We start from the raw sequence: 27,629 nt of genomic DNA on the forward strand, positions 1-27,629 counted from the left end.
TCAAAACGGCAACTACAGGGTTATTACAAATGATTGAAGTGATTTCACAGCTCTACAATAAGTTTATTATTTGAGATATTTTCACAATGCTTTGCACACATACAAAAACTCAAAAAGTTTTTTTAGGCATTCACAAATGTTCGATATGTGCCCCTTTAGTGATTCGGGAGACATCAAGCCGATAATCAAGTTCCTCCCACACTCGGCGCACCATGTCCCCATCAATTTCGAAAGCATCGTTGATGCGAGCTCGCAGTTCTGGCACATTTCTTGGTAGAGGAGGTTTAAACACTGAATCTTTCACATAACCCCACAGAAAGAAATCGCATGGGGTTAAGTCGGGAGAGCGTGGAGGCCATGACATGAATTGCTGATCATGATCTCCACCACGACTAATCCATCGGTTTTCCAAACTCCTGTTTAAGAAATGCCGAACATCATGATGGAAGTGCGGTGGAGCACCATCCTGTTGAAAGATGAAGTCGGCGCTGTCGGTCTCCAGTTGTGGCACGAGCCAATTTTCAAGCACGTCCAGATACACGTCCTGTAACGTTTTTTTTGCGGAAGAAAAAGGGGCCGTAAACTTTAAACCGTGAGATTGCACAAAACACATTAACTTTTGATGAATTGCGAATTTGCTGCGCAAATGCGTGAGGATTCTCTACCACCCAGATTCGCACATTGTGTCTGTTCACTTCACCATTAAGAAAAAATGTTGCTTCATCACTGAAAACAAATTTCGCATTGAACGCATCCTCTTCCACGAGCTGTTGCAACAGAGCCGAAAATTCAAAGCATTTGACTTTGTCATTGGGTGTCAGGGCTTGTAGCAATTGTAAACGGTAAGGCTTCTGCTTTAGCCTTTTCCGTAAGATTTTCCAAACCGTCGGCTGTGGTACGTTTAGCTCCCCGCTTGCTTTATTCGTCGACTTACGCGGGCTACGCGTGAAACTTGCCCGCACGCGTTCAACCGTTTCTTCGCTCACTGCAGGCCGACCCGTTGATTTCCCCTTACAGAGGCATCCAGAAGCTTTAAACTGCGCATACCATCGCCGAATGGAGTTAGCATTTGGTGGATCTTTGTTGAACTTCGTCCTGAAGTGTCGTTGCACTGTTATGACTGACTGATGTGAGTGCATTTCAAGCACGACATACGCTTTCTCAGCTCCTGTCGCCATTTTGTCTCACTGCGCTCTCGAGCGCTCTGGTGGCAGAAACCTGAAGTGTGGCTTCAGCCGAACAAAACTTTATGAGTTTTTCTATGTATCTGTAGTGTGTCGTGACCATATGTCAATGAATGGAGCTACAGTGAATTTATGAATTTATGCTATATGTTGGTCGAAAACAATGAAACCATTATCAGTACATTTACTATCCCTCAGGTGGCATATGCCATCATCGGATCAAAATCAATGTCATCCTTCCAGGCAGGTGTTCTAATATTTTTCTAGTAGTGTATAATTTTTCTGATGTAGGTTGCGGCGACGGACTGATATATAATGAAGCCTGAGGACTACGCCATCTTGGAAACTAATACATAGGATCAGAGTCAACAAATATGAATGTGAAATCTTAGTTACGGTGAACATAGATTTCAATGAGTGGTTTATCTCAATCACTTTGACAGCATTATGAGAATCACAATTTAATAGCAAAGACTAGAAGTCCCTAAACTAGGAATCTAATCTTTACATGGTCGTCAAGGTTAAAAGTTTACGGACACTAATTTGAAACCTGTTCTGGTACTTTTAGCTACTTCATGTATTGTAATTTATACAGTGTCTTCCAGGAAACCAAGATTTTTAATTCCAATATGGATAGCATATATTTAACATGAACACAGAATATAAGTGAAAAAATGCATTCCAGCTAATACATTCAATTCCCTTACAAACAATAGATGTAAAAGAAAAAGAATATACAAAAAAAAATTCCATTGAGTTCAAATGTAATTTTGGTTACTGGATCCACCACGACATTTCAGATAACTATGACCACACCTTGAGAGATTTGTCCTCTAAGAATTTTTTTACCATGCTATAACAAGAAATATAATATTTTTCTACTAAATGTTACATACTACGAGTCAAGAGGAATATTCAATAATGCTAACACTTTTCTGAGTAGCATTGGCGAGTCATGCAAAGTTAATGACTGCTGTGACATCACTTTTTGGTGTGTATTTTCACAGTTTGGTTGTTATTTGGTGAAGTGAATGAATGTGCAAGCAAAATACATCAGTGAGGTGCGAGATCTGTCTGTAACTTAGCCTGTTTTGGAAAAATTGCCACTGATATCACATAGTATTCTTCATTTTGTTTATAACATCTGTCACCATTCCTACATCACTGGTTAAGGCCAACAATATTGGATATTCCTCTGTATCTAACACTACATTTTAAAAAAAGAAAGCAAACTGAAGGATACTAACCTTCATCCTTGTATTTAAGTAAAATTTCATCAGAACTGCTCAATTTGCCTCTGAATACTCTCTGCATCATCAGTACAAGTTCATCATATGTTATAGCTTCATTATGAATAGGGATTCTACGTACATCATCTCCAAGTTGAGCCTGTAAATAGGAGGAGGAGACTATTTATTAATAAAGAGTTCAATGACAGCGTCACTTAGTCCTCTGCATATGAATATAATAATTTTTAAATGTAAAATCTTTGCTGTAGCATACGTGCCTATTACTTTTTTTTCCCTTCAGATCAGATTCTTTTGAAGAGGATTTTGAAGAGTAAATATTATATCTGGATCAGAACAACAAAGCGACTAGCAAAACAGCTGAGCATGCAAGAGTACAATGTCTGTCTGTATTAACACTTAGTACTCCTTAGGCCAGTGCTTGAGTACTGGCACACACAGTGACGGAATCCACTAACTTTTACATATGCCAGCTTCAATATGTACAGGAAGAGGCCCTGAAGCTCATTATGCACCTTTAAAGACACTAGTACCCTATGATGCAGTGTTTACCTTTATGCTTCAGTTTCATGATGAAGCGCAGCAGTCACCCAGACACCTCACCAACACGCTGGGCAACCAGATCCCTTTCTGTCAAGACAACTAGCTGACCCAGTTTGTTTCTACAATAACAGTTATCTCACAGTGCAGATTTAAAAAATGGAAAATCAAAATGAGAGAATGACTGAATCCTTTAGTGTGGATAACTTCATACCAGTGCACCAACTGCGAATAAACAACACTATGTGATCTCCATGTCTATGAGAGAGTATGCAGTAATGCCTTGGTAGCAACTGCTGTGTGGTGCTGCACCAGAGGTATTCACAAGCTCCCTGTTAATGGATATTGCTGAGTTTGCTACCACTTGTCTAAGTAGTTTTGCAGCATGTGTCAGATGCACTGTAGCATAACAAAGACACTATAAGAAGAAACAAATTATGTGATGAAAATACATCACAATACTTACATTACTGTACTTGACAACTGTTGTCTGCAACTAAAAGTAAGTAGCATCTGAGATAACCAAGTGATTAACAAAAGTAAAAACAAAAAAATATAACACATAGCTCACACATTGTTTGTCGTTACAGTAGATGTCCTGTAAATCAGTTACTGTTAGACACTGATACTTTTCATTCTCATAAAAGTTGCTTTTTATATATATATATATATATATATATAAAAACAAAGATGAGGTGACTTACCGAACAAAAGCGCTGGCAGGTCGATAGACACACAAACAAACACAAACATACACACAAAATTCAAGCTTTCGCAACAAACTGTTGCCTCATCAGGAAAGAGGGAAGGAGAGGGGAAGACGAAAGGAAGTGGGTTTTAAGGGAGAGGGTAAGGAGTCATTCCAATCCCGGGAGCGGAAAGACTTACCTTAGGGGGAAAAAAGGACAGGTATACACTCGCACACACGCACATATCCATCCACACATACAGACACAAGCAGACAAAATATGTCTGCTTGTGTCTGTATGTGTGGATGGATATGTGCGTGTGTGCGAGTGTATACCTGTCCTTTTTTCCCCCTAAGGTAAGTCTTTCCGCTCCCGGGATTGGAATGACTCCTTACCCTCTCCCTTAAAACCCACTTCCTTTCGTCTTCCCCTCTCCTTCCCTCTTTCCTGATGAGGCAACAGTTTGTTGCGAAAGCTTGAATTTTGTGTGTATGTTTGTGTTTGTTTGTGTGTCTATCGACCTGCCAGCGCTTTTGTTCGGTAAGTCACCTCATCTTTGTTTTTATATATAATTTTTCCCACGTGGAATGTTTCCTTCCATTATATATATATATATATATATATATATATATATATATATATATATATATACACACACACACCAGATGGATTGTTCATGGCTGGCAAACAAAAATTTTCTGTCATTTTAAGGTATTAGCACTACCACACAGTCTTGAGCCCAGAATTCTACCAATAGTTCCACGTGACATGCAAATTGTACGATAATATCGATATCCGAGCAAGTATCGGGAGAAGTACTGAATTTTTTTTTTTCCGAATAAACCACAGTACAAAATATAAATGTAGCCCCTAACGTAAACAGTGTTTTTTAAAATTCAGTTTGAGGAAATTTGGTACTTTGGGCACAAAGCAAGATAAAAATTTGGGTGTTTTACCTGTATTATTTGGTCTCATCTGAAACATCAATTACAAATGAAGCTATACTACTGACCCTTTTAACCTATTTCACTGAAGCTTTATGCTAACATGGTTAGTGTAACAGGATAGAATCTCAACAAAGAGTTGTATCTTTGCTAAGCAGACAAAATGTAGTACATAATGGAATCAACTCCAGTGTATGGAAGACCTCTTCACAATAATTCAGGCATAGTGTTTCTGAGGCAATAGATCTTAGCATATCTGTACATGTTCATTTGCTCATATTGGCCGAAAATAGAAATCATACTTCTTGAAAATAAAAAGGCATTCCTTTTATCCGTCTTTATCATTTATGCACACACTTAAATACCAGTTTCAGTACTAACACAGCAATTGTTGATGGTCATAACACATTGAAATCAGCACTCAAGGTTTTTCATTGTGTTAGTGCAGTCAAGGCTGGAAGAAAAACTTTTTGGCACATGCTGATATGCTGCTTACTGCTCAAGTTACAAGTTTTCTCATCAAATTAACTTTGAATAAATAACTGCCACGTAGCTCCCAGTCTGGAGCGAGCCTTCTGATAGCTTGCACTTCGAAGGCTTGCTTGTCACATTCACTGTTTAACAATGAAAAATCCAGGATGAAATGTAATAATATTATGAAAAGGACAGTTGCTACTCAACATATAGTGGAGATGCTGTGCCACAGATAGGCACAACAAACAGAATGTCAGAAAATGAGCTTTCGGCTAACAAGGCCTTCGTTGGAGACAGAACTTACACAAGTGCACACGCGCGCGCATACACGCGCGCGCATACACACACACACACACACACACACACACACACAGCCACAGTCTCTGGCTGTTAAGGGCACCAACAGCCAGAGACTGCAGTCATATGTGTGTGAGTTGCATTAGCGTGAGTGTGCGTTGTACAATCTTTTTGCTGTGCCTATCCACTGAGGTAGAAACTGAAGCTGCATGTGAAATTGTTTGGGCAGTACTTAGTATCTGGGGTGGGCATAAATTGATAATTGGATCCTTCTATTGCCAATGAGACTCACCTTCGATGTAACTGAAAACTTTAGAAAAAACTTCAGTTCACTTGCACATAAGTTCCCCAATCATACTGCAATCATCGGTGGAGACTTTAATCATCCAACAATTAATTGGGAAAATTAGTTTTGTTAGTGGTGGGTGTGATAAGACATCCTGTGAAACTTTACTAAAAGCCTTCTCTGAAAACTACCTAAAAACCCCTCTCATCACCGAAATATATTGGATCTAGTGGCAACAAACGGACCTGACCTCTTTGAGGATGTCGACATCGAAACTGGTATCAGTGAACATGATATGGTTCTGGCAGCAATGATTACCAAAGTACGAAGGACAACTAAAACAAGCAGAAAGATATATATGTTCAGTAAACAAGATAAAAAATCAGCCTTCTCATATCTCAATGAGGAACTTGAAATTTTCAGCACAAGTCCGGAGCATATAGAGGAGCTCTGGCTCTTGTTTAAAATATTAGTTGACCATGCACTGGATAGATAGTTACCCAGTAGAACAGTTCATAATGGGAGAGAGCCTCCATGGTATACAGTCACTGTAAAGAAACTCCTAAAGAAACGGAGAGTACTGTGTAACAGGTGTAAAACAAAGCACAGGGCTATATATAGAGAGAGAGAGATGCTGAATGAAACATGTTTGGCCATCAAGACACCAATGCTTGATGCCTTCAGTGACTAACTCTAGCAGAATGTTGTCAATGATCTTTCACAGAGCCCAAATAAATTCTGGCTGTATATAAATACTGTTACTGGCACTATAGTTAGTGACCAGTCACTAGCGAATGAGACAGGAACTGAAATTGAGGGTACCAAAGCAAAAGCTGAAATGCTTGACTCCATTTTGAAATGTACCTTTACAACAGTAAACCCAGGAGAATTGCCCCAATTTAATTCTCGTACCACTGAAAAGATTAATGAAATAAGTATTAATGTCAGAGGTGTTGAGAAACAGCTGAAATCATTAAATCTGAACAAAGCTCCTGGCCCTGATGGAATCCCTGTCAGATTCTATACTCAATTTGTGGCTCAGTTAGCCCCTCTTCTATCTACAATCTCTCATAGGTCCTTTGAACAGAAAACTACACCCAGTTCTTGGAAAAATGCACAAGTCACTCCTGTCTACAAGAAGGGTAGTAGAAGTGATCCACAAAACCACTGTCCAATATCCTTGCCATTGATTTGTTGTAGAATCTTAGCACACATTCTAAGCTGAGGTGTCTTGAACAGAACGACCACCTCAGTGTCAACCAGCATAGATTTCGGAAACATCGATAATGTGAAACCCAATTCGCACTTTTCTCATGTGATATACTGAAAGCTTTGGATCAAGGCAACCAAATTTCTTGATTTCCAAAAAGCATTTGACTCAGTACCACACCAACGCTTGTTGTCAAAAGTACAATCATATGGGATATCAAGTGAAATTTGTGACTAGACTGAGCACTTTTTGGCAGGGAGGACACAGCATGTTATCTTGGATGGAGAGCCATCATCACATGTAGAAGTAACTTCAGATGTGCTGTGGGGTAGTGTGTTGAGACCTTTGCTGGTCATATTGTACATTAATGGCCTTGCACACAATATTAGCCTAATAGTAAAAATCAGGCTTTTTGCAGAAGATGTAGTTAAGTATAACAAAGTACTGCCAAAGAAACTGCATAAATATTCAGTCAGTTATTGATAAGACTTCAACATGGTGCAGAGATTGGCAACTTATTCTAAATGTTCAGAAATGAAAAATTTTGCACTCCACAAAACGAAAAAACATAGTAGGCCTATCCTATGATTATAATATCAATGAGTCACTCTTGGAATCAGCCATCTCACACAAATACCTGGGTCTAACACTTTGTAGGGGTGTAAAATGAAATGATCACATAGATTCAACTGCGGGAAATGTAGGCGGTAGATTTCATTGTATTGGCAGAATATTGGGGAAGTGGAAACAAGTCTGCAAACGAGATTGCTTAACGAATCACTCATGCACCCAGTTCTAAAATATTGCTCAAGTATGTGGAAATGTGGGACCCGTACCAGATAGGACTAACAGGGGACATACAGAGAAGGGCAGTATGAATGGTCACAGTTTGTTTAATCCTTGGGAGAGTGTCACAGAGATATTGCAGGAATAGAAATGTAAGACTCAAAGATAGACTTAACTATCCTGAGAATGTCTACTAACAAAGTTTCAAGAACCAGCTTTAAACGACGACTCTAGGAATACACTACAACCCCCTGCGTATTCCTCACATAGGGATCATGAGGATAAGATTGAAATTATTGCTGCCTGCACAGAGGCACTGAAATGATCATTCCTCCTGCGCTCCATATATGAATGGAACAGAAAGAAACCCTAATAACGGTACAATGTGACGTGCACCTTAACTGTGGTTTGCAGAGCATAGATGTAGATATATGGTGAGTAGCAACTATTCTTTTCATAACATTCCTGGAGATAATTCCAATCTGGAACTGAATCCAAGATCTTCACATCAGTATCCAAAGATGACAACCACCTCTACAACAAATTAGTCAGCAACAATTTTGGATACGCTACACTTCATGAGCAATTCCTGTGTGAATATTCTATGTTTTGATGATACCTGAACTGCAGTGTCAGTTACATATGGTAATATACCGAGGGTGCAAACAAACATGCTTGCTATTTTTCTTTCTCTAGAAACTTTCCATTTATACCCCTCAAACAAAGCAGTCAGCACTTTTCATCTGCAACAGTAGTGTAAACACAGACCTACATAACAACTAAGCATTGCATATGCCATATTTTTCTCACACGAAAATGCCTACATTTTATCTACACTTCACACAATACTATTACAGATTCATTTGACTGCTGGTGCCACTCTGTTGTAGAGTAATGGAATGTTTTACAATTACACGTTATTGCCATTAGGAGATCAAATATGTTCTCTGTGGAAATCAGCAGGGATTCCGCTATTTACATACATACAGTAATCCTTGTTCCATAGGTCATGAATACAACATTTCGTAATGATGTGTAACATGTGACTTTAACATAAGTTTTCCTTACACTTTTTTTCAGTTACTACTTCCTATCTAAGAATTCAGCTATTGAGTAGAAGGAGTTGTCATTCAGAAATTCTTTTGATTTGCTTTTAAATGTTGGTTGGCTATCTTTCAGACATTTAAGACTATTTGGAAAATGACTAATAATTTTTGTGGCAGCATAATTCACCCCTTTCTGTGCCAAAGTGAGGTTTAATCAAGAATAGTGAAGATCATCCTTTCTTCTGGTTTGTAGCTATACACTTCTATGTTATTTTTGAAGTGGGATGGGTTATTAATGACAAATTTCATAAATGAATATATGTATGTGAAGGTACCATGAATATCCCGTGTTCCTCAAATAAACGTCTGCATGGTGATCTTGGGTAGGCTCCAGCTATTACTCTGATTACATGCTTTTGTGCAAAGAATACTTTTTCTCTTAATGACAAATTGCCCCCAAATATGATGCCATACGAAAGCAGTGAATGAAAATTGGCTAAGTAGGCTAATTTACTGATATGTTTATCGCCAAAATTTGCAGTAACCCCAATAGCATAAGTAGCTGAACCTAACCATTTCAGTAGATCGTCAATGTGTTTCTTCCAATTCAATTTCTCATCAATTCACACAACCAGAAACTGAGTATTCTGCCTTGGCAACAGACTCCTGTTCAGAGTTTATATTTATCAATGGTGACTTGTGAAATTCTGTTCATTATATTCATCAACAAGATTCAGAGAGCAGCAATAGTGGTATCAACCTGACATTATTTAACTTCTGGAAGGCTTTTGATACAATTCCAAGCTGTCACTGAGTAAAAATACTTTCCAGAAGTTGAACGAGTTTTAACTGGACTGAAGGAGTCTCAGCAAACAGCAATCACTATTTTGCATATGGAGAAAAGTCATGAGATGTGAAAATAGCTTATAACATGCTCCAAGGAAGTGCTATGCAACTGTCCCTATGTGCGTCAGGAGTTCCACAAGACCATTTACATATGGCTACCTCGCGAACAGAGTAATCATTACCCCAAAATCTCGTGGTAAAATGCAGTAAGACCTGCAGAAGACTGATGCTTGGGCTATGGACAGGCACTGATGCTAAAGACAAAGAAATTGCTAAGAGTAAATATGCTGAAATACTCAATCTGTTTACGCCGTAGGCAATCAATGGATAGTCACAAGCATCACACTTATAGGAAAGTATGTCCTGGGCAACTGAACTTCGGAAATTAGCACTAAAGACTAGTTTTACAAAATGCAAATGCCAGACAGATACAATGAAAGAACCCTTAAGGAAATGTAATGATATGTATGCTAAATGAGGTAGTTTAAGAAACTATTGTTCAACCAGTTCTTGGTTGTTGGTCGTCAATCTGGAACTGGTAGTATAAGGTAGGGAAGCTATAGGAGAGTTAATGAGGAGCTGATTATTTCGTCATTGGGAGCGAGCACCATTGAGATATTCATACAAATCCAGTTCTGGACACACCAGACATAGTCAGTGCATCATAGAGAGGCTTCTTGTTAAAATTCCGAAGGTTCAGGGCCCCGAAGGAGTCAAGTAGGCCTAACACTAATTTCCTCTCACATACATCTCATGAAATACAATAACGTAGTAACAAAATCGTTTCCATTTCATGCAGAGGCTACCCAATAGTCATTCTTTCTACATACAGTTCACGACTGGAAAGAGAAAGCGATATAGGCCTAGCAGTATGTAATGTAGCCTGCCCAAACCCTGTTAGGGAGGTTACAGAGAGCAAATGTTGATATGCATAAGAGAGAACTATCAAATATTCACATGATATCATCTGTTTACAAATCCCTGAAATCTGTTTACACATCGTAGACCTATCTGATTTATGTAAAACGGAAACTTATTAAATTGCTCACACATCACTACGACTTTTCTAAATACCTAGTTTATGGCTACCACAACTGGAACAATATAAAATCAATGTGAAAACTTTAAATATGAGCCAGCAATAGCTCACCATTAACTTCTCTCCGACACCAAAGCTGCGAATGTATAATTTTTCACAATCAAATTTTACTTTCTCTCCGAGGTTAACACTTTTGGCTGAAATATTTACATCAGATGGGATCCAAGTTATATGATGGTGGGTAGATTGTGTCTTAAAAGAACCACGCTGTCTGAACACCTAAACAGTTCCAGTTGTCGTATTAAACAAAAATAAAACTACGTATAATGAAAAGGATTATGTTGTAACAAACCTTTATGATGAGTTTCCCGCTAAGGTCTAAATGTGTGTAGGTTTGGTCTTCTGAACCACCTTTCGAGAACGAAGTCATTCTGCTGCTACACGCAATTTTAGTATTCTAAATAATACACGATAATTAATATCTTACTTGATAGTTGTTTACTTAATTAACTTTACTCTTTCTCGTCCAGCTCGTAACTGAATATTAACTAGCAATTATGATATATAATATGATAGCTGCTAGAATATAACTTTTCTGAACATAACGGCTGAAAGCTGTAGAATGTATGTCTGAATTTAACACAATGTTTAGTTTACACTTAACACTGTCACAGCCCCACCACCATCGTCCACGTTACCGGTCTCAGGTCTGTTGTCTACTTGTCTTTGAAGCTCACAGACGTCAAATCATGGCATTAAAGATGTACACTTCAAATCGATGTGTAGTAGTACAACAACGAACAATAAAAGCAGAGAATCCAACAGTTATCTTTCCCCCTACAAATAATACAGGTTTTTACAATCGAGAGCATCGTCTAAGCAAGAGGTACAGCGCGATTTATCTTAATTTTCGCATCTCTGCTGTGGAATAATTTATGTCTTCCATATAATATCTTTGTTGCGATAGCTGGATTTGTTTACGTTTATTATATGTAAACGTAATATAAAAATATGCATCTGTATTGTAGAAGTGGTGTGCAGTGTATCAGGTAATTAACGAACGTGCAGAGTTCAGGATGTTAGTAATACTTTTGTTGTCACTACTTTTACTTTTGATTGGGAGAATTTTGTTTGTAATAGTGAACATTTTAATTAAGAGAACACAGTACAATAAGCATGTCTGCAGCAACAAGATTAAAACGGCGATCGTAATTGGCTCCGGTGGCCACACAGCCGAAATACTAAGACTTATGCGATGCCTGAATCCAAGTGTCTACAGTCCCAGAATTTACATCGTGGCATCTTCAGACAGTTCTAGCGAAACCAAGATACTGTCAATGGAAGAGGCCTTAGCAAATAAATTAAATCGTGATCTGAAGGAAGCAGAATTCAAGATAGTTAAGATACCACGTAGTAGGAGTGTCAGTCAGTCGTATTTTACATCTGTGTTTACAACTTTACATTCCTTCTGTGTATGCGTTCCAATTATGTGGGCCTTAAGGCCAAAATTACTGTTGTGCAATGGACCTGGCACATGTATACCCATATGCATAATTTCTTTTTTAATGAACGTCATGTTTATAAGTGATACCTATACAGTTTTTGTGGAAAGTGTGTGTAGAGTGAATACTTTATCTCTTTCTGGAAAAATATTGTATTATGTTGTAGACGAATTTTTTGTCCAGTGGAAAGAATTGCACGAAAAATATAAGAGAAGTAAATATTTTGGAAGACTGGTGTAAGAGTTGTATTCTCAAGCCTCATAATTAAAAGAAAACATTACACATCAGCTTTTTTAATTAATGGTATTAATTTCATTATTGTGTGCAGTTACTAGCTGGGGAGATTAATGATCTGTGTGTTACATATATGAGGTACCATGCCTGGACAAGACTTACTGTTTATCACATTGACTCATGTCAACAATTTTCTAACAAATAAGTTATGTAATAAACATCTGATACATAAGATCTGTGCTTTTGACATTACCTCACATTTAAACATGGAGTGACTAGAAGAAATGTAATGAAACAAGTATTAACCTTATTCTGTAATCATTCACACGTGGTTGACTGTCTGTGCCGCCTAACCCTTGTCATACGATGATGCATAGTTGCGGTAACATCCAACAGTGCAGCGTTTATTGTGGGAGTGTCGTTTTTCATCAAGTAAAGAAAACCAATCATTCCACAATAGGGCCTACTTCACTTTATCACTAAGATTTGTCATTTTGTTTTGCTCCTCCAGCAATGTACTGAATTTCTCTGACACAAAGACTACAAAGTGTACCCAGCAGATGACATTTACCTACTTGCAAACAAACAAAAAGTAATTGTGTAACTTTCCTTTTCTGAGGTGATAACTAAATCTTTATGATTAACCCTCACAGATAATAATTAAGGTCACTCAAATAAGAGAAACCCATTTTTTAGGGGAAGGGAGGGAAAAACAAGCTGACATTGCTTTGTGAATTTATATTAGGTGCAAGTGAAAAATCTATCTTCGACAAGACAAGCCATTACATTTAGACATGAATATAATATACGACTCATTGGCATTGGCACTGGCATTAACATTATACAGCAGCAGATCAGTTCATTTGCTCTGCGTTTACAGGTGTACAACTTTTGTTCCCTAACAAACAAAACAGCTATTTCTTTTATTTATCCACCTGCAGAAAATAAATATTGTTTGGATGTTGCACAAATGTACGTGTAAGTTGATGGGAAACCATTTCAAGGAAATAGAATATGCAAATATGTTAATTAAAAACTACAAAGAAAATAATACAAGGTCACACAATACATAGTAACATAGAATAGTACAAGATCACACAGTACATAGTAATACAACTTTATATACATGTATACTTAGGATATCATAATTGTAAAGGCTGTTTTCCATAGAGCTTTACTTTTGGGTGCCTAGCCAGCAAATACTTTTACACACTACAATAATTAAGTAGACATTTCATTTTGCACAACACTTGTCCAGTAGATTTGCAAATATAATAAAAAGTTTAGGAATCAAAGACAAGATTTTTGGTTTTGCCTTAATATAAACACTAACACTGGAAGAAGCAGGTATTAACAAAACCACCTGATAATTAGTCGAACTGACACTCACAGATAAAACTTCAAAAATTAAATTTCTAGGAGAAATTGAACCTATCAGAATTAACACAGGTGTTCGGCAGGGCGATGGGCTTTCACCAATTCTCTTCAATCTGGTATTAGACAAGGTGATGAAGGAGTGGGATAAACAACTACTAGAGAGAAACATTGAAGGAATCCATGTAGGAGAACAAAGAAGAAGATTTGAGGTGAGATGTATCACTTTTGCTGATGATATTGCAGTAATTTCTAAGGACAAAACAGATGCAAAGATAATTATAGAAACACTTCACAAAACTGCAGCTAGAACCAGATTACTAATATCATACCCCCTCCCATCCCCCCCCCCCCCCACCCCCCGAGGGTCTGGGGGTTGGAATAGGCCCGAGGTATTCCTGCCTGTCGTATGAGGCGACTAAAAGGAGTGTCTCACATTTCGGCCTTTCGTCGTATGAGGCGACTAAAAGGAGTGTCTCACATTTCGGCCTTTATGTGATGGTCCCCTTAGGGTTTCACCTCCATATTTCTAAATTTTCCTGAAGAGCGAGCCAATTGGGGGTGCCTTACATGGTCCATTGTGTCCATAGTTCATTGAGATCTTTAGCCCCCTTTCTCGTCGTCGCATTGCAGTCCCACTCATTCTCCATCTTTTGAGCGAGGACACTTTCCTGGGTGCGTTTTCCACCATGCGCTGTGCAGTGTCGCTTTCTGCACCGAAGACGACCATGGACTTATTTGCACCTGATATCCAGCACGGTAGCCAATCTGTTGTGGTGGGGCCGCCATGTACCCTGTTGGTTGTAGCCTCCTGACAACAAAGGGATCGCTCTGCTGATGCCCCGCCGTTAACTCCCCATGTATGCCAAGGGGTAGATGCCTATTTCCTTGGTGCATTGGGACTCCCGGCAATGGCTATCCTGCCAGGTGGCCCTTGCTGCGCCTGAGTGGCGCACGCGCAGAGAGTCCTTGGTCGGAGTGGGTGGCATCAGGGTGGATGACCCACAATGAACTGTAGTACATCATCTCTTGCTGGTGGCCAGCCACCAGCAGTCTCTTTAGTGTTCCAGGGCTCAATTCAATGCACAGAAGCACGACCCCAAGTCGTTCCTCTTCCTGGCCATGCCATGGGAGGAACGGAAGGCTACTTATGGCAGCGAATCTTATTCTCCCCAGTACCTAGTATGTACGTGAGCTGATGGGGAATCCTTTGTGTCCATGAAGCCTCAGTTCTTTGTAGAGCATTTAGAGGACAAGTTTGGGGAGGTGGAGGGCTTGTCCAAACTGTGATCTGAGTCAGTCTTGATCAAAATAGCACCCTCTGCCCAGTCATGGGCATTACTCACTTGTGATAAGGTGCGGGATCTTTCTGTTACTATCACGCCCCATAAGAGCTTAAATACAGTCCAGGGTTATTTATTATCTTCCACAGGGATCTTATTTTAGAGTCCGATGGTGAGCTGCATGCCAGCTTAGAACGACGAGGTCTCCATTTCGTCCAGCGCATCCACCGGGGTCCGAGGAATAATCGGATTGTCACCAGTGTTTTCATCTTGGTCATAGAGGGTGATAACATTACCCGAGAAGGTCCAGGTGATGGTCTACCACTGTGATGTCAAGTCATATATCCCTCCCACGATACGATACTTTAATTGTTGGAAGTTCGGCCATATGTCTTCCCATTGTACTTCCAGCCTCATATGTCGAGATTGTGGTTGTCCGTCCCATCCCAATAGTCCATGTGCCCCGCCCCCCATCTGTGTCAACTGCGGGGGAGCACCACTCCCCTTTCTCGCGGGGCTATAGGATTCTACAGAAGGAGAGGAAAATAATGGAATACTAGACCCTGGACCAACTGACCTACACAGAGGCAAAACGGAAATTTGAAGGGTTTCATCCAATGTGGATGACAACGTCTAATGCCTCCACTATAACTGCAGTTCCAGCCCCATCCATTGCACCAATTCCGGTCAGCTCTCAGAGCTCGGAGCTGTAAGACTACACCTACCCCCTTGATGGTGGGGGCTGCTTCTCTCCCTGTTGCTCCTGCACCACCTACTTCGGGAGCAAACCCCGCCCCCCTCCCCCCAACCATCGGAGACGTCCACCTTCTAAGCCAGAGAAGCGTACCACTTCTTCGGCTCCTCTCGCTCAGAAGGGGTCCCTTGGTTCCCTTCCTCCCCAGGGTTCTCCTAGTGGGAAGGTTGACGCCTGCCAGTGGCTGAAGTGTCCAGAAGCAGCTGGTCTTATGGCTTCATGATCCTCCTGTCCCGGAGACTGAATCCGCGAAGCCCACCCACCCAGAGAAACCAAAGGAGCAGTGAGACAAGTCAAGAAAGAAGACCCCTAAGACCAAGGAAATTGCGGTGGCACCCGCACCACCACCGCTACCTACCAGCTCTGCGTCTGAGGATGAGGTGGAGATTCTGCGTCCCCCGAAGACCTCAATCTCGCCTCTACCTCAGACGCAATGGTTCTTGATTCAGGCTCTCCCTCAGTGGCAGTAGATGACCCGGCAGCGTAATCTGCCTCCTTGGTTGCTTCACACCTTTTTTGGCTGTGGACGATGTCATTCTTCAGTGGAATTGCTGTGATTTGTTCCACCACCTTGCTTAGTTCTGACAACTTCTCAGCTTTCACCCTTTCTTTTGCATTGCTCTCCAGGAAACTTGGTTTCCGGCATTGCAAATCCCCGCCCTCCATGGTTGTTGGGGTTATTATAAGAATTGGGCAGCTTATGAGAGGATAACTGGTGGCGTCTGCGTCTACGTCCTTAACTCTCTTTACAGTGAGCATGTGCCTCTTCAAATGCCTTTAGAGGCTGTTGCTGTTATAGTGTGGACGTCACAGGCTGTTACCATCTGCAGTATCTATCTTCCACCAGATGGTGATGTCCCACAGCACATACTGGCTGCACTGATAGCCCAACTGCCGCCACCTTTTCTATTCCTGGGCGACTTCAACACCCATAACCCTTTGTGAGGTGAATTTGTGGCAACAGACTGAGGCATTGTTGCTGAACAAGTGTTGGCACAGCTCGACCTTTCTCTTTTAAATAATGATGCCTCCACACATTTCAGTATGGCGCATGGCACCTACTCAGCCATCAACCTTTCGTTCTGAGCCCTGGCCTATTACCGTTTGTCCAATGGATTGTGCATGACAACTTGTGCGGTAGTGACTACTTTCCAATCTTTCTGTCACTGCCACAGCGTCCCTCTTCTGGACGCCTCCCCAGATGGGCTTTGAATAAGGCTGACTGGGACTCGTTCGCCTCCATTGCCACTATTGAGCCTCTTTCTCATGAAGCCATTGATATGGTGATTCACACAATAACCACCGGCATCGTTTCTGAGCAGAATCTGCAGTTCCCTTTTCTTCCGGGTCCCCTCGGCGGAGGACTGTGCCTTTGTGGACACTGGAGATCGCTGAAGCGATTAGAGATTGCAGGCTGGCCCTCCAATGTCATAAGCGGTACCCAACACTGGAACACCACCTTACATTTAAGCGGCTCCGTGCATGAGCCCAAGGTTTTATTCACCCATGGAAGCAGAAGTGCTGGGAAAGGTATGTCTCCACCATTGGCATCTGTACTTCTCCATCGCAGGTTTGGGTCAAGATTAGGCGACTCTGGATCTCATACCCCCCGTCAGCGCACCTGGGCTTTCCCTGAATGGAGCAGTCTGTACTGAATCAGACACGATTGCAGAACTCTTAGCAGAGCATTATACTCAGAGTTCTGCTTCTATGAATTACCCGTTGGCCTTCCACTCCCTGAAAGAGTGATTGGAACGTTGGAGCCTTTCATTCATTATGCGCCATCCCGATTTGTATGATGCCCCATTCAGTGAGTGGGAATTCCAAAGTGCTGTAGCCGCTTGCCCTGACATGGCTCCCGGGCCGGATCGCATCCACTATCAGAGCTCAAACACCTCTTGGTGGACTGCCAGCGACACATCGTAGACCTTTTCAACCATATCTGGGTTGAGAGTGAGTTCCCATCACAATGGTGGGAAAGCATCGTCATCCCCGTGTTGAAACCTGGCAAGAACGCACTGGAGGTGGACAGCTACTGCCCCATTAGCCTCACCAATGTTCCATGCAAGTTGCTCAAATGCCTGGTTAGCTGGAGGTTGAGTTGGCTACTTGAGTCTCGGGGCCTTCTGGCTCCATCTCAGGGTGGATTCCGTAAGGGCTGCTCTGCCACCGATAATCTGTTCTGCCTGAAGCCTGTCATCCACACGGTATTTGCCCACCATCAGCATCCAGTTGCTGTCTTTTTTAACATGCGAAGGCATACAATACAACATGGCGGCAGCACATCCTCACCACGCTTCATGGGTGGGGTCTTCGGAGCCTGCTTCCGATTTTTATTCAGAACTTTCTGTTGCTTCGTTCCTGCCGCGTGCAAGTTGGTCACTCCAACAGTTCCTCCCGAGTCCAGGAGAATGAGGTCCCGCAAGGCTCCATCTTTAGTGTCTGCCTCTTTTTAGTTGCTATCAATGGGCTAGCTGCAGCTGTGGGAACATCCATTTTGGCTTCTTTGTATGCTGATGACTTTTGCCTTTACTGTAGCTCCACTGGCATTGCAGATGCTGAATGGCAGTTACAGGGCACCATCTGCAGGACACAGTCTTGGGCTGTCACGCACAGCTTCCAGTTCTTGGCCGCCAAGACCTGCGTCATACATTTCTGCCAGCGTCGCACTGTTCACCCTGAGCCATGGCTTTATCTTGACAGCGAACGTTGTGCCGTGGTGGAGACGCATTGGTTTTTGGGCTTGCTTTTTGATGCCCGGTTGACTTGGCTTCCTCATATTTGGCTGCTTAAACAAGCATGCTGGCGTCATCTTAATGCTCTTCGTTGCTTGAGTCACACCTGCTGGGGTGCCAATCGGTCTACCCTCTCCGACTGTATCACACATTGATTCAGTCCCGTCTCGATTATGGGAGCCTGGCTTATGGTTTGGCATTGCCTTCACCGTTGCAGTTGCTTGACGCCATCCTTCACTGCGGGATCCGACTCACCACTGGAGCTTTCCGCACAAGCCCTGTCTACAACCTACTTGTGGAGGCTGCTGTCCCTCCGTTGCGGATCCAGCGCCTATGACTGCTGGCCACTTTTGCTGTGCATGTTTGTAGCTTGCCTGGGCATCCCAATTACCATCTTCTGTTCCCCAACTCGGTTGTCCATCTTCCAGAACGGCGGCCCTGGTCAGGGTGTACAATTGCAGTTCAAGTACGGTCTCTTCTCTCTGGGCTTTAGTTTCTCCCTCTTCCACCTCTTTTCTGGGCCCATCTACGTATACCCCCATGGTGTGTGCACCACCCAGGCCTTCAGCTGGATTTGGCACAAGGCAGCTGATGCTGTTTTGAGTTTAGTTGAGTTAGTTGAGTTAGTTTTGAGGTTTATTCGATCAGGGGGCTTTTATTGCTCAATCTGAGGGTTTGTCCCTTTTGTGTGTTGCGTCTGGCCTTTGGCCTACGGTTTTAGATTGGGGTTTTTAGTGTGTCTCTTTGTGGTTGGCTTTTCCTTGTTTGTTTCCATGGTCGGCCAACTGCTGTACAACTCTCTGTGCTTTAATTCCTTGTTTTCTGGTTTTTGTCTGTGTCTTTCTTGTTCTGTGTCATCCCTTGTTACCTCTGTTGCTTGTTTATGTTCCTTGTGGGTTTCATCGTCATGGAAAAAGGGACCAATGGCCTTTGTAATCTGGTGGTCCCTTCAACTCCCCAAACCAACCAACCTACTAATATCATATGAGAAAATGGCATATATTAAACCTAAACACAACTGAGATACATCAAAATAGTTGATATATTTAAGTACTTGAGAGAGTGGATACAATCAAATGGGTTAGATTACACCACAAGGAAGAAAAGACCGAAGAAAATGGAATTAGCATACAAACTCACCCAAAACTGATATGATAAAAGACAGTATCATTCCAGGCAAAAATTAAACAGTACACAACGGTAATTAGACCAGAAGCACTTTAACAGTGAATAAAAGAGGTGAACAAGAAGAACTGGAAAAGAAAGAATGGAAAATACTCAGTAAAATTTTAGGACCACAAAAGAACAAAAATAGAGAAGTAAAGAAGGTCCATAAGGAAACATTGAAACCATCACGGACACAATAAGAAAGAGGAGATTACAATTTTACAGTCATATGTGCAGAATAAATGAAAATAGGCTAACGAAGAAAATTTTTAACTTCATTTCAAAATTAAAAAGTACCAGGAGATGGCTGGAAGAGACAAGGAAAGGACTTATGAAAACTTAATGTCACAGAAAAGATCATACAGAATATGGAAAATTTCAGGCTATTGATCAATACTGCAAAATTTCCTGCCCAACGATGAAATTTGCTACTTGGGAGGGTGACGTCAAATGAACAGAAGCAGGCCATCGGCCAACGCATGAAGAGGTTCTGGGAAGCTAAAAAGAAAGAGATTGTACCTTTGTCTTAGGTTCTAAGCAGTCTATAATGAGCCAAATTCTGTAATAATAATAATAATAATAATAAACACCAGAAAATGTTTATTGGTCTGCAATACCAATGAGACAATGTTCAAACATAATTTTTTTTTAAATTCTGCTTTAAATTTGTTTTCCTTGTCTAACTTTCTGGTCTTGACTGGCAGTCAGTTGTAAAGTTTTGTATCAGTATGGCTCACATGCCTTTGAGTGTTTGTTCTTTTCGTTCACTGGGTACAGAGTGCTGTGCTATTTTGGGTATTGTAGCTATGTGTATGTGGATGAGTGTTACTGTTCTGATAATCGTCTACCATAGCAAAAAAATTTGTTTTAGGCAGCAAGTGATGGTATCCCAACATAGTATTCCATATGTTGCAAGAGACTGAAAATAGCTAAAATAGGCAAAACAAGTTGCATTAAGTTTTTATCAGCATGAATCACCACTAATTTTGTAGATGTCACTGTATCTATGACTTTGTCACCCAACACCATATCATAATTTACATTTTGGCTTATTTTCCCAAAGCACTCCGTCTTCAGGCCACAAGCGGCCCATCGGGACCATCCGACCGCCGTGTCATCCTCAGATGAGGATGCGGATAGGAGGGGCGTGTGGTCAGCACACCGCTCTCCCGGTCGTTCCGATGGTTTTCTTTGACCAGAGCCGCTACTATTCGCTCGAGTAGCTCCTCAATTAGCATCACGAGGCTGAGTGCACCCCGAAAAATGGCAACAGCACATGGCGGCCTGGATGGACACCGATCCAAGTGCCGGCCACGCCCGACAGCGCTTAACTTCGGTGATCTGACGGGAATCGGTGTATCCACTGTGGCAAGGCCGTTGCCCCTTATTTTCCCAAAGTGCATATAATTTGTTTTATTTGCATTTAATGTAATTCTGTTTGCATTGAAGCAAGAGTGGACACTGTAGTGGACTGACAAGGCAGCCAGTCCACAGTGACGGGTAGCCGAAAGAAAGGCACGCGTACGCACACGCCGACTGGCGTGAATTCTGGAACAGGATAAGTAGTGAATTCTAATAAGAAAAGTATGCAGCTCCACGAATACTTAACTTTTATTCTTTGTTGGTTTACAACGTTCTTGATGAGACATTTCATACAATAACTATCAAACTATGTAAGGCTAATGGCGCCTTGCTAGGTCGTAGCCATGGACTTAGCTGAAGGCTATTCTAACTGTCTCTCGGCAAATGAGAGCAAAGGCTTCGTCCGTATAGTCGCTAGGAATGTCGTCGTACAACTGGGGCGAGTGCTATTCCGTAACTCGAGACCTGCCTTGTGGTGGCGCTCGGTCTGCGATCACACAGTGGCGACACGCAGGTCCGACATGTACTAATGGACCGCGGCCGATTTAAAGCTACCACCTAGCAAGTGTGGTGTCTGGCGGTGACACCACAGACACTCTTAAGGATTTGATCACAAATTGTCTGCAGTATTTGCTTTGGAGCATGTATTATCACATTAGTATCACCTGCAAATAGTATAGCATTGGCTGTACCATCTAAGGTGTGGATGTCATTTATATAGACAAGAAACAATATGAGATCTAGAATACTGGCTTGTCGTACTCCTATTTCCTCTTTTTTATTTTTTTTTATTTATTTATTTTTTTCATCAGATACTACATTTATTTTTTGATTGTAATAAGCTGACATCAGCCCTACAATCTGTGTTCCGTTTTGTAGGTAAGAATCAAACCACTTTTCTCTGTCCTATGAATACCAAACACATCCAAATTATCTTACAGATTGCAGTGACTGACTGTATCATATGCTTTGGAGGAATCGAAATTTATTCTTACTATGCTATTGTCTTTTTCTAGATTTTTGATTTTTTTTCTTCAGTGTAGCACATTACTGCTGTTTCTATACCTTTATCTGCCTGGAAGCCATACTGATTTCTGTTTAGCAACTTGTGGTCCTTTAGATACTTTTTGATCCTGTGCTTTATCAACTTTTGTAAGATTTTGGAAAACAGGAGGAGTGATATTTCCCAATAGTTTTCTACCTAATGCTTGTCACAGTTTTTAAATAATGACTCACTTTATGGATTTTCAGCCATTCCAGAACACAATCCCTCACTGATTAATAAGTTGGCTACGTATGCCAGAGGTCTTGCACTCTGTGAAACTGTCATTTTTATGATAGACACTGGCACCACATCAACTGACATTTTAGGTTTCAAGCTTTTCATCACTTTTAACACTTCACATTTGTTTGTTGGCTTTACCCTCTTGCTACAAATAGCTTTTGGAAATTCTGGGTTTCTTGGTTTGTAAATTTAGAGCTTAATTGAGTTGTTGCAATTATGAAATAATTGTTTATGTAATGTGACAAAATTATGTAATTATTATATACTTATTTCAGTATCCAGCATATGTTTTGCATATTTAGAGAAATAACAGCCCTTTTTTTGTAAAAATGAGCTGTTTTACTGTTATTTTACTATGTTTAGAATTCAGCAGAGTTTAAAATTTTGACTTTTCTTGGCATTGTAAATTTTGACTTTGAAGCATCAGTCATTGCTCACACATAGTTTATTTGCCACTTTCTGCCCTAATATGAGAGTTATTTTTGGGTACTGTGAGAGGTTTCATGTGACAGATGTAGACCTCAACATTGAATGGCAACAATTAATAACTTACTTGTAATTTAGATTCACCAAAACATAGCAGTTACTACAGCATTACAGTTTCTGCAGTCTCACCATGCGGAATGTTTGTTTTAGAGCTTCATGTTTTTGAGAGCTTCTCTGCTTTCTGCCTCAACACTGAAAAATTAGTTTCCAGTTTACTTTGAATTTTAGAACAATTTTTATTACAGTAGAGTTTAAAGTTATTTGATTTCATCTGACTTGTGCGATGTTAAATTCATTAGGATTGTATAGGTTAAATAATAATTAAATGTACCTAATTTACTTGCACCTTTTAGTTTTCAGTCACATCAAAATTTCTCGCTCTGTTTCTGCTTATTTTTAATTCACTCACTGGAATTTTTGGTTATTTGTGGGTTGTTTATTCATTTCAAATGGTTCAAATGGCTCTGAGCATTATGGGACTTAACTTCTGAGGTCATCAGTCCCCTAGAACTTAGAACTACTTAAACCTAATTAACCTAAGGACATCACACACATCCATGCCTAAGGCAGGATTCGAACCTGTGACCGTAGCGGTCGCGCGGTTCCAGACTGTAGTGCCTAGAACCACCCGGCCGCACCGGCCGGCTATTCATTTCAGAATTAAGTTCTACATCAATCTCATTTCCCTTACAATTGCTGTTAATTTTTACAGAAACATTGCTTATTCCTTTAGTAAAGAAGAAAGCTTCTATATTTTTAATGGAATTTTTCATTTTTGTAGCTACATTGTCTATAGTTTCTTCATAAGTGTCCAAGGTATTTCAATTCATCTTTGCAAGTCCAAAAAATGCATATTTTTGCCATCAAAAGTACGGTATTTTGTTTTATTGATACTAAACACTCTGTTTGTAATTTTTGCATTTCGGCTTATTTTCTAGATATAAAAACAGTTCATAAGCAAAATCAACATATTTTGTAATAAACTGTGTTTAAATCTAGAAAGCAAGCCAAATTGTAAATATGTTTTCTTAGTGACCATTGATGATGTGTTTTGTCAATAAAATGAAATAAAGTTGTGACAAAAATGTACATTGTCCTGTTGTTTCAGAGAGAGTTTAAAATACTTTCAATAAGTTCTCATGAAGCTTGAGTAGTTTGAACCTCAATCTGTTTTAGCAACACATCTTCAAAAAACTAGCTTCCACTTAAATCATGAAATGGTGATCATTATTTTCATCTACTAAAATTTCATGCTGGAGTATAAAATTTAAAAACTTGTGGAACTTTACCCCATTCTAAATTTTTGGGAGTTCTTGTTCTTTCATTAGGTGAGTGTGTTCCTGCTTTGGTGGTGGTTTTTTTTTTTTTTTTTTTTTTTTCAGTCACCAGTCTTCTAACTGGTTTGATGCAGTCTGCCTTTTTTTTTTTTTTTTTCAGTCACCAGTCTTCTAACTGGTTTGATGCAGTCTGCCACAAATTCCTCTCTTGTGCCAATCTCTTCAAGTTGGAATAGCACTTGCATCCTACGTCCTCAATTATTTGCTGGATTTATTCCAATATCTGTCTCCTTCTACATTTTATGCCCTCTAGAACTCCCTCTAGTACCAAGCAAGTAATTTCTTGATGCATCAACAGATGTCCTATCATCCTGTCCCTTCTCCTTGTCAGTGTTTTTCACATATTCCTTTCCTCTCTGATTCTGTGCAGAACCACATCATTCCTTACCTTATCGGTTCACCTAATTTTCAACATTCATCTGTTGCATCACATCTCAAATGCTTCAATTATCTACTGTTCCAGTTTTCCCACAGTCCTTGTTTCACTACTGTACAATGCTGTGCACCAAAATTACATTCTCAGAAATTTCTTCCTCAAGTTAAGGCCTATGTTTGATGCTAGTAGACTTCTCTTGGCCAGGAATGCCCTTTTTGCCATTGCTAGTCTGCTTTTGATGTCCTCCTAGCTCTGTCCATCACTGGTTATTTTGTTACCAGGTAGCAGAATTCCTTAATTTCATCTTCTTCGTGACCATCAATCTTGATGTTAAGTTTCTCGCTGATCTCATTTCTGCTACTTCTCATTACTTTTATCTTTCTTCGATTTACCCTCAATCCATCAGACTGTTCATTTCATTCAGCAGATCACATAACACTTCTTTACTTCCACTCTGGATAGCAATGCCATCAGCGAATCATATCATTGATATCCTTCCACCTTGAATTTTAATCCCACTCCTGAACCTTTCTTTTATTTTCACCATTACTTCTTTGATGTACAGTTTGAACACTAGGGGTGAAACAGTACATCCCTCTCATATACACTTCTTAATCCAAGTGCTTTGTTCTTATTATTCCCTCTTAACTCTTGTACATATTATATATTACACGTCTCTCCCTATAGCTTGCTCCAATTTTTGTCTGAATTTTAGACATCTTGCACCATTTTACTTTGTCGAACACTTTTTCTGGGTCGACAGATCCTATGAACATGTTTTGATTTTTCTTTAGTCTTACTTCCATTGCCAACCACAACATCAGAATTGCCTCTGTGGCACCTTTACCTTTCCTAAAGTCAAATTGATTATCATCTAACACATCCTCAATTTTCTTTTACATTCTTCAGCATGTTATTCTTGTCCACAACTTGTGTCTATTAGCTGTTAAGGTGATTGTGTGATATTTCTGGCACTTGTTGGCTCTTGCAGTCTTCAGAATTGTGTGGATTATATTTTACCAAAAGTCAGATGGTGTGTCGCTAGACTCATACATTCTACATACCAGAGTAAATAGTCATTTCATTGACCCTTCCACCAATGTTTGTAGTTCTATCACGTCGGACATATCTTCCCCTTACGGAAGCCTTCAGTGTACTCTTCCCGCTTATCCGGTCTCTCCTGTGCATTTAACAGTGGAATTCCTGTTGCAGCCTTAATGTTTTGACTTTCCTATGTGCTGAGTTAGTTCTTCTGACGATCATTTCTTTTTTGGTTTTTTCACGTTTTTCATGCAGCCATTCGGTCTTAGCTTCCCTGCACTTCCTATTTATTTCATTCCTCAGCGACTTGTATTTCTGTATTCCTGAGTTTCCCGGAACATTTTTGTACATCCTTTCATTGATCAACTGAGTATTTGTTCTGTTACCCATGGTTTATTAGCAGTTACTTTCTTTTTACCTATGTTTTTCTTTCCAACTTCTGTGATGGCCCTTTGAAGAGATGTCCATTCCTCTTCAACTGTACTGCCTACTGAGCTGTATCTATAGCGTTGGAAAACTTCAAGTGTATCTCGTTGTTTCTTTGTACCTGTGCTACACTTCTTTTCATATTGATTCTTCCTGAATAATCTCCTCAACTTCAGCCTACTATTTATCACTACTACATTGTGATTTTAGTCAATTTCTACTCCTAGGTATGCCTTACAATTCAGTATCTCATTTCTGAATCTCTGTCTGACCATGATGTAATTTAGCTGAAATCTTCCTTTAGCAGCCAGCCTTTTCCAAGTATACCCCCTCATCTTGCGATTCTTGAACAGAGTATTCACTATTACCAGCTGAAATTTATTACAGAACTCAATTAGTCTTTCTCCTCTCTCATTCCTTGTCCCAATCCCATATTCTCTTGTTGCCATTTCTGCTACTCCTTCCCCTACAATTTCATTCCATTTCATCTCGCATAAATTTACTGAATTACCCATTCAATATCCTCATATATTTTCTCAGTCTCTTCATCTTCAGCTTGTGACATCAGCATGCATACCTATCATTGTTGGTGTCGGTTTGCTATCGACTCTGATAAGGACAACCCTATCACTGAACTGTTGACAGTGACATACTCTGTGCCATACCTTCCTATTCATAATGGATCGTACTCCTGTTGTACCATTTTCTGCTGCTGTTGATATTACCATATACTCATGTGACCAGAAATCCTTGTCTCCTTTCCATTTCAGTTCACTGACCCTACTATATCTGGTTTGTGCCTTTGCATTTCTCTTTCCAGGTTTTCTAGCTTCCCTACCATGCTGAAGCTTCTGACTCCCACATCCCAACTCATAGAACATTATCATTCTGTTGGTTATTCAATCTTTTTCTCATGGTCATTTTCCCCTTGACAGTCCCCTCCCAGAGATCTGAATGGGTCAAAGTGTAAAAACATCATAACATCACTTAGTACTGTTATTCTTTTGCCAGAAAGAATACTTATCTAAATTCTTATGTATCAACACAAAGTTTATGTTCATCTTCTGATTTTTTCCAGCAGTGCTTCCTTGACACAGCTATTGAACAAAGGTATTTCTATCAGTATTTCATCTTTTTCCTCCAGCTAGTGTCATTTATTTTGACCAACATACTCTGTCTTCTCAGTGGAGATCCTAAGACTGGTTGTAAAAGCTACATCTACTAGCCTGTTGTACAGTTGTTTGGAGGTTGTCAAAAAGAAGCATGATATTGTTGCAAAAGTTTATTATACACTGTAGTGCAACACTCACTGTTTTGTATAAATTTCTCATTTAATTCTTAATATTTTCTTTGATGAGGACCCTTTTTCCATTTTTCCAGATACAACTGAACAAATATGAGTACAGACACTACCCTACTTTCACCACTTGTAGCTCATATTTCCTCTCAGTACTGTTACTCACCAAGCACAGTGATGCAAAAATGTGATATCAGATCATTGTAAATACGGTGATAAATAGTTCCACAACACTGTTCAAAGCAAGCTAGCCACTAGTGAGCCAGTCAAATATTGAGACTCCCTGGCAGATTAAAACTGTGTGCTGGACCAAGACTTGAACTCGGGACCTTTGTCTTTAGCAGGCAAGTGCTGTACCATCTGAGCTATCCAAGCACGAATC

The 27,629-nt window shown here is 40.3% G+C and overlaps 2 protein-coding genes across 2 annotated transcripts in view; one reads left to right on the forward strand and one right to left on the reverse strand.

The window, feature by feature from the left end:
- Window positions 1-11,286, reverse strand: part of LOC124595001 (protein TFG-like) — a 60,514-nt gene extending 49,228 nt beyond the window's left edge. The window contains exons 1-2 of the mRNA XM_047133551.1: window positions 10,941-11,286; window positions 2,432-2,573 (exon numbers count right to left, since the gene is read on the reverse strand). Of these exons, the coding sequence (XP_046989507.1) occupies window positions 2,432-2,573; window positions 10,941-11,018 (220 nt within the window). The 5' untranslated portion in view covers window positions 11,019-11,286. The remainder of the gene's footprint in view (window positions 1-2,431; window positions 2,574-10,940) is intronic.
- An 88-nt stretch (window positions 11,287-11,374) lies between these two features.
- LOC124595011 (UDP-N-acetylglucosamine transferase subunit ALG14 homolog) lies at window positions 11,375-12,556 on the forward strand. The gene has a single exon (XM_047133562.1). It carries the CDS (start codon window positions 11,665-11,667, stop codon window positions 12,328-12,330), a length of 666 nt encoding a protein of 221 aa, XP_046989518.1. The 5' UTR covers window positions 11,375-11,664; the 3' UTR covers window positions 12,331-12,556.
- Window positions 12,557-27,629: the final 15,073 nt, after the last annotated feature.

The sequence above is a fragment of the Schistocerca americana genome, chromosome 1, assembly GCF_021461395.2.
Source record: "Schistocerca americana isolate TAMUIC-IGC-003095 chromosome 1, iqSchAmer2.1, whole genome shotgun sequence".
Lineage (NCBI taxonomy): Eukaryota > Metazoa > Arthropoda > Insecta > Orthoptera > Acrididae > Schistocerca > Schistocerca americana.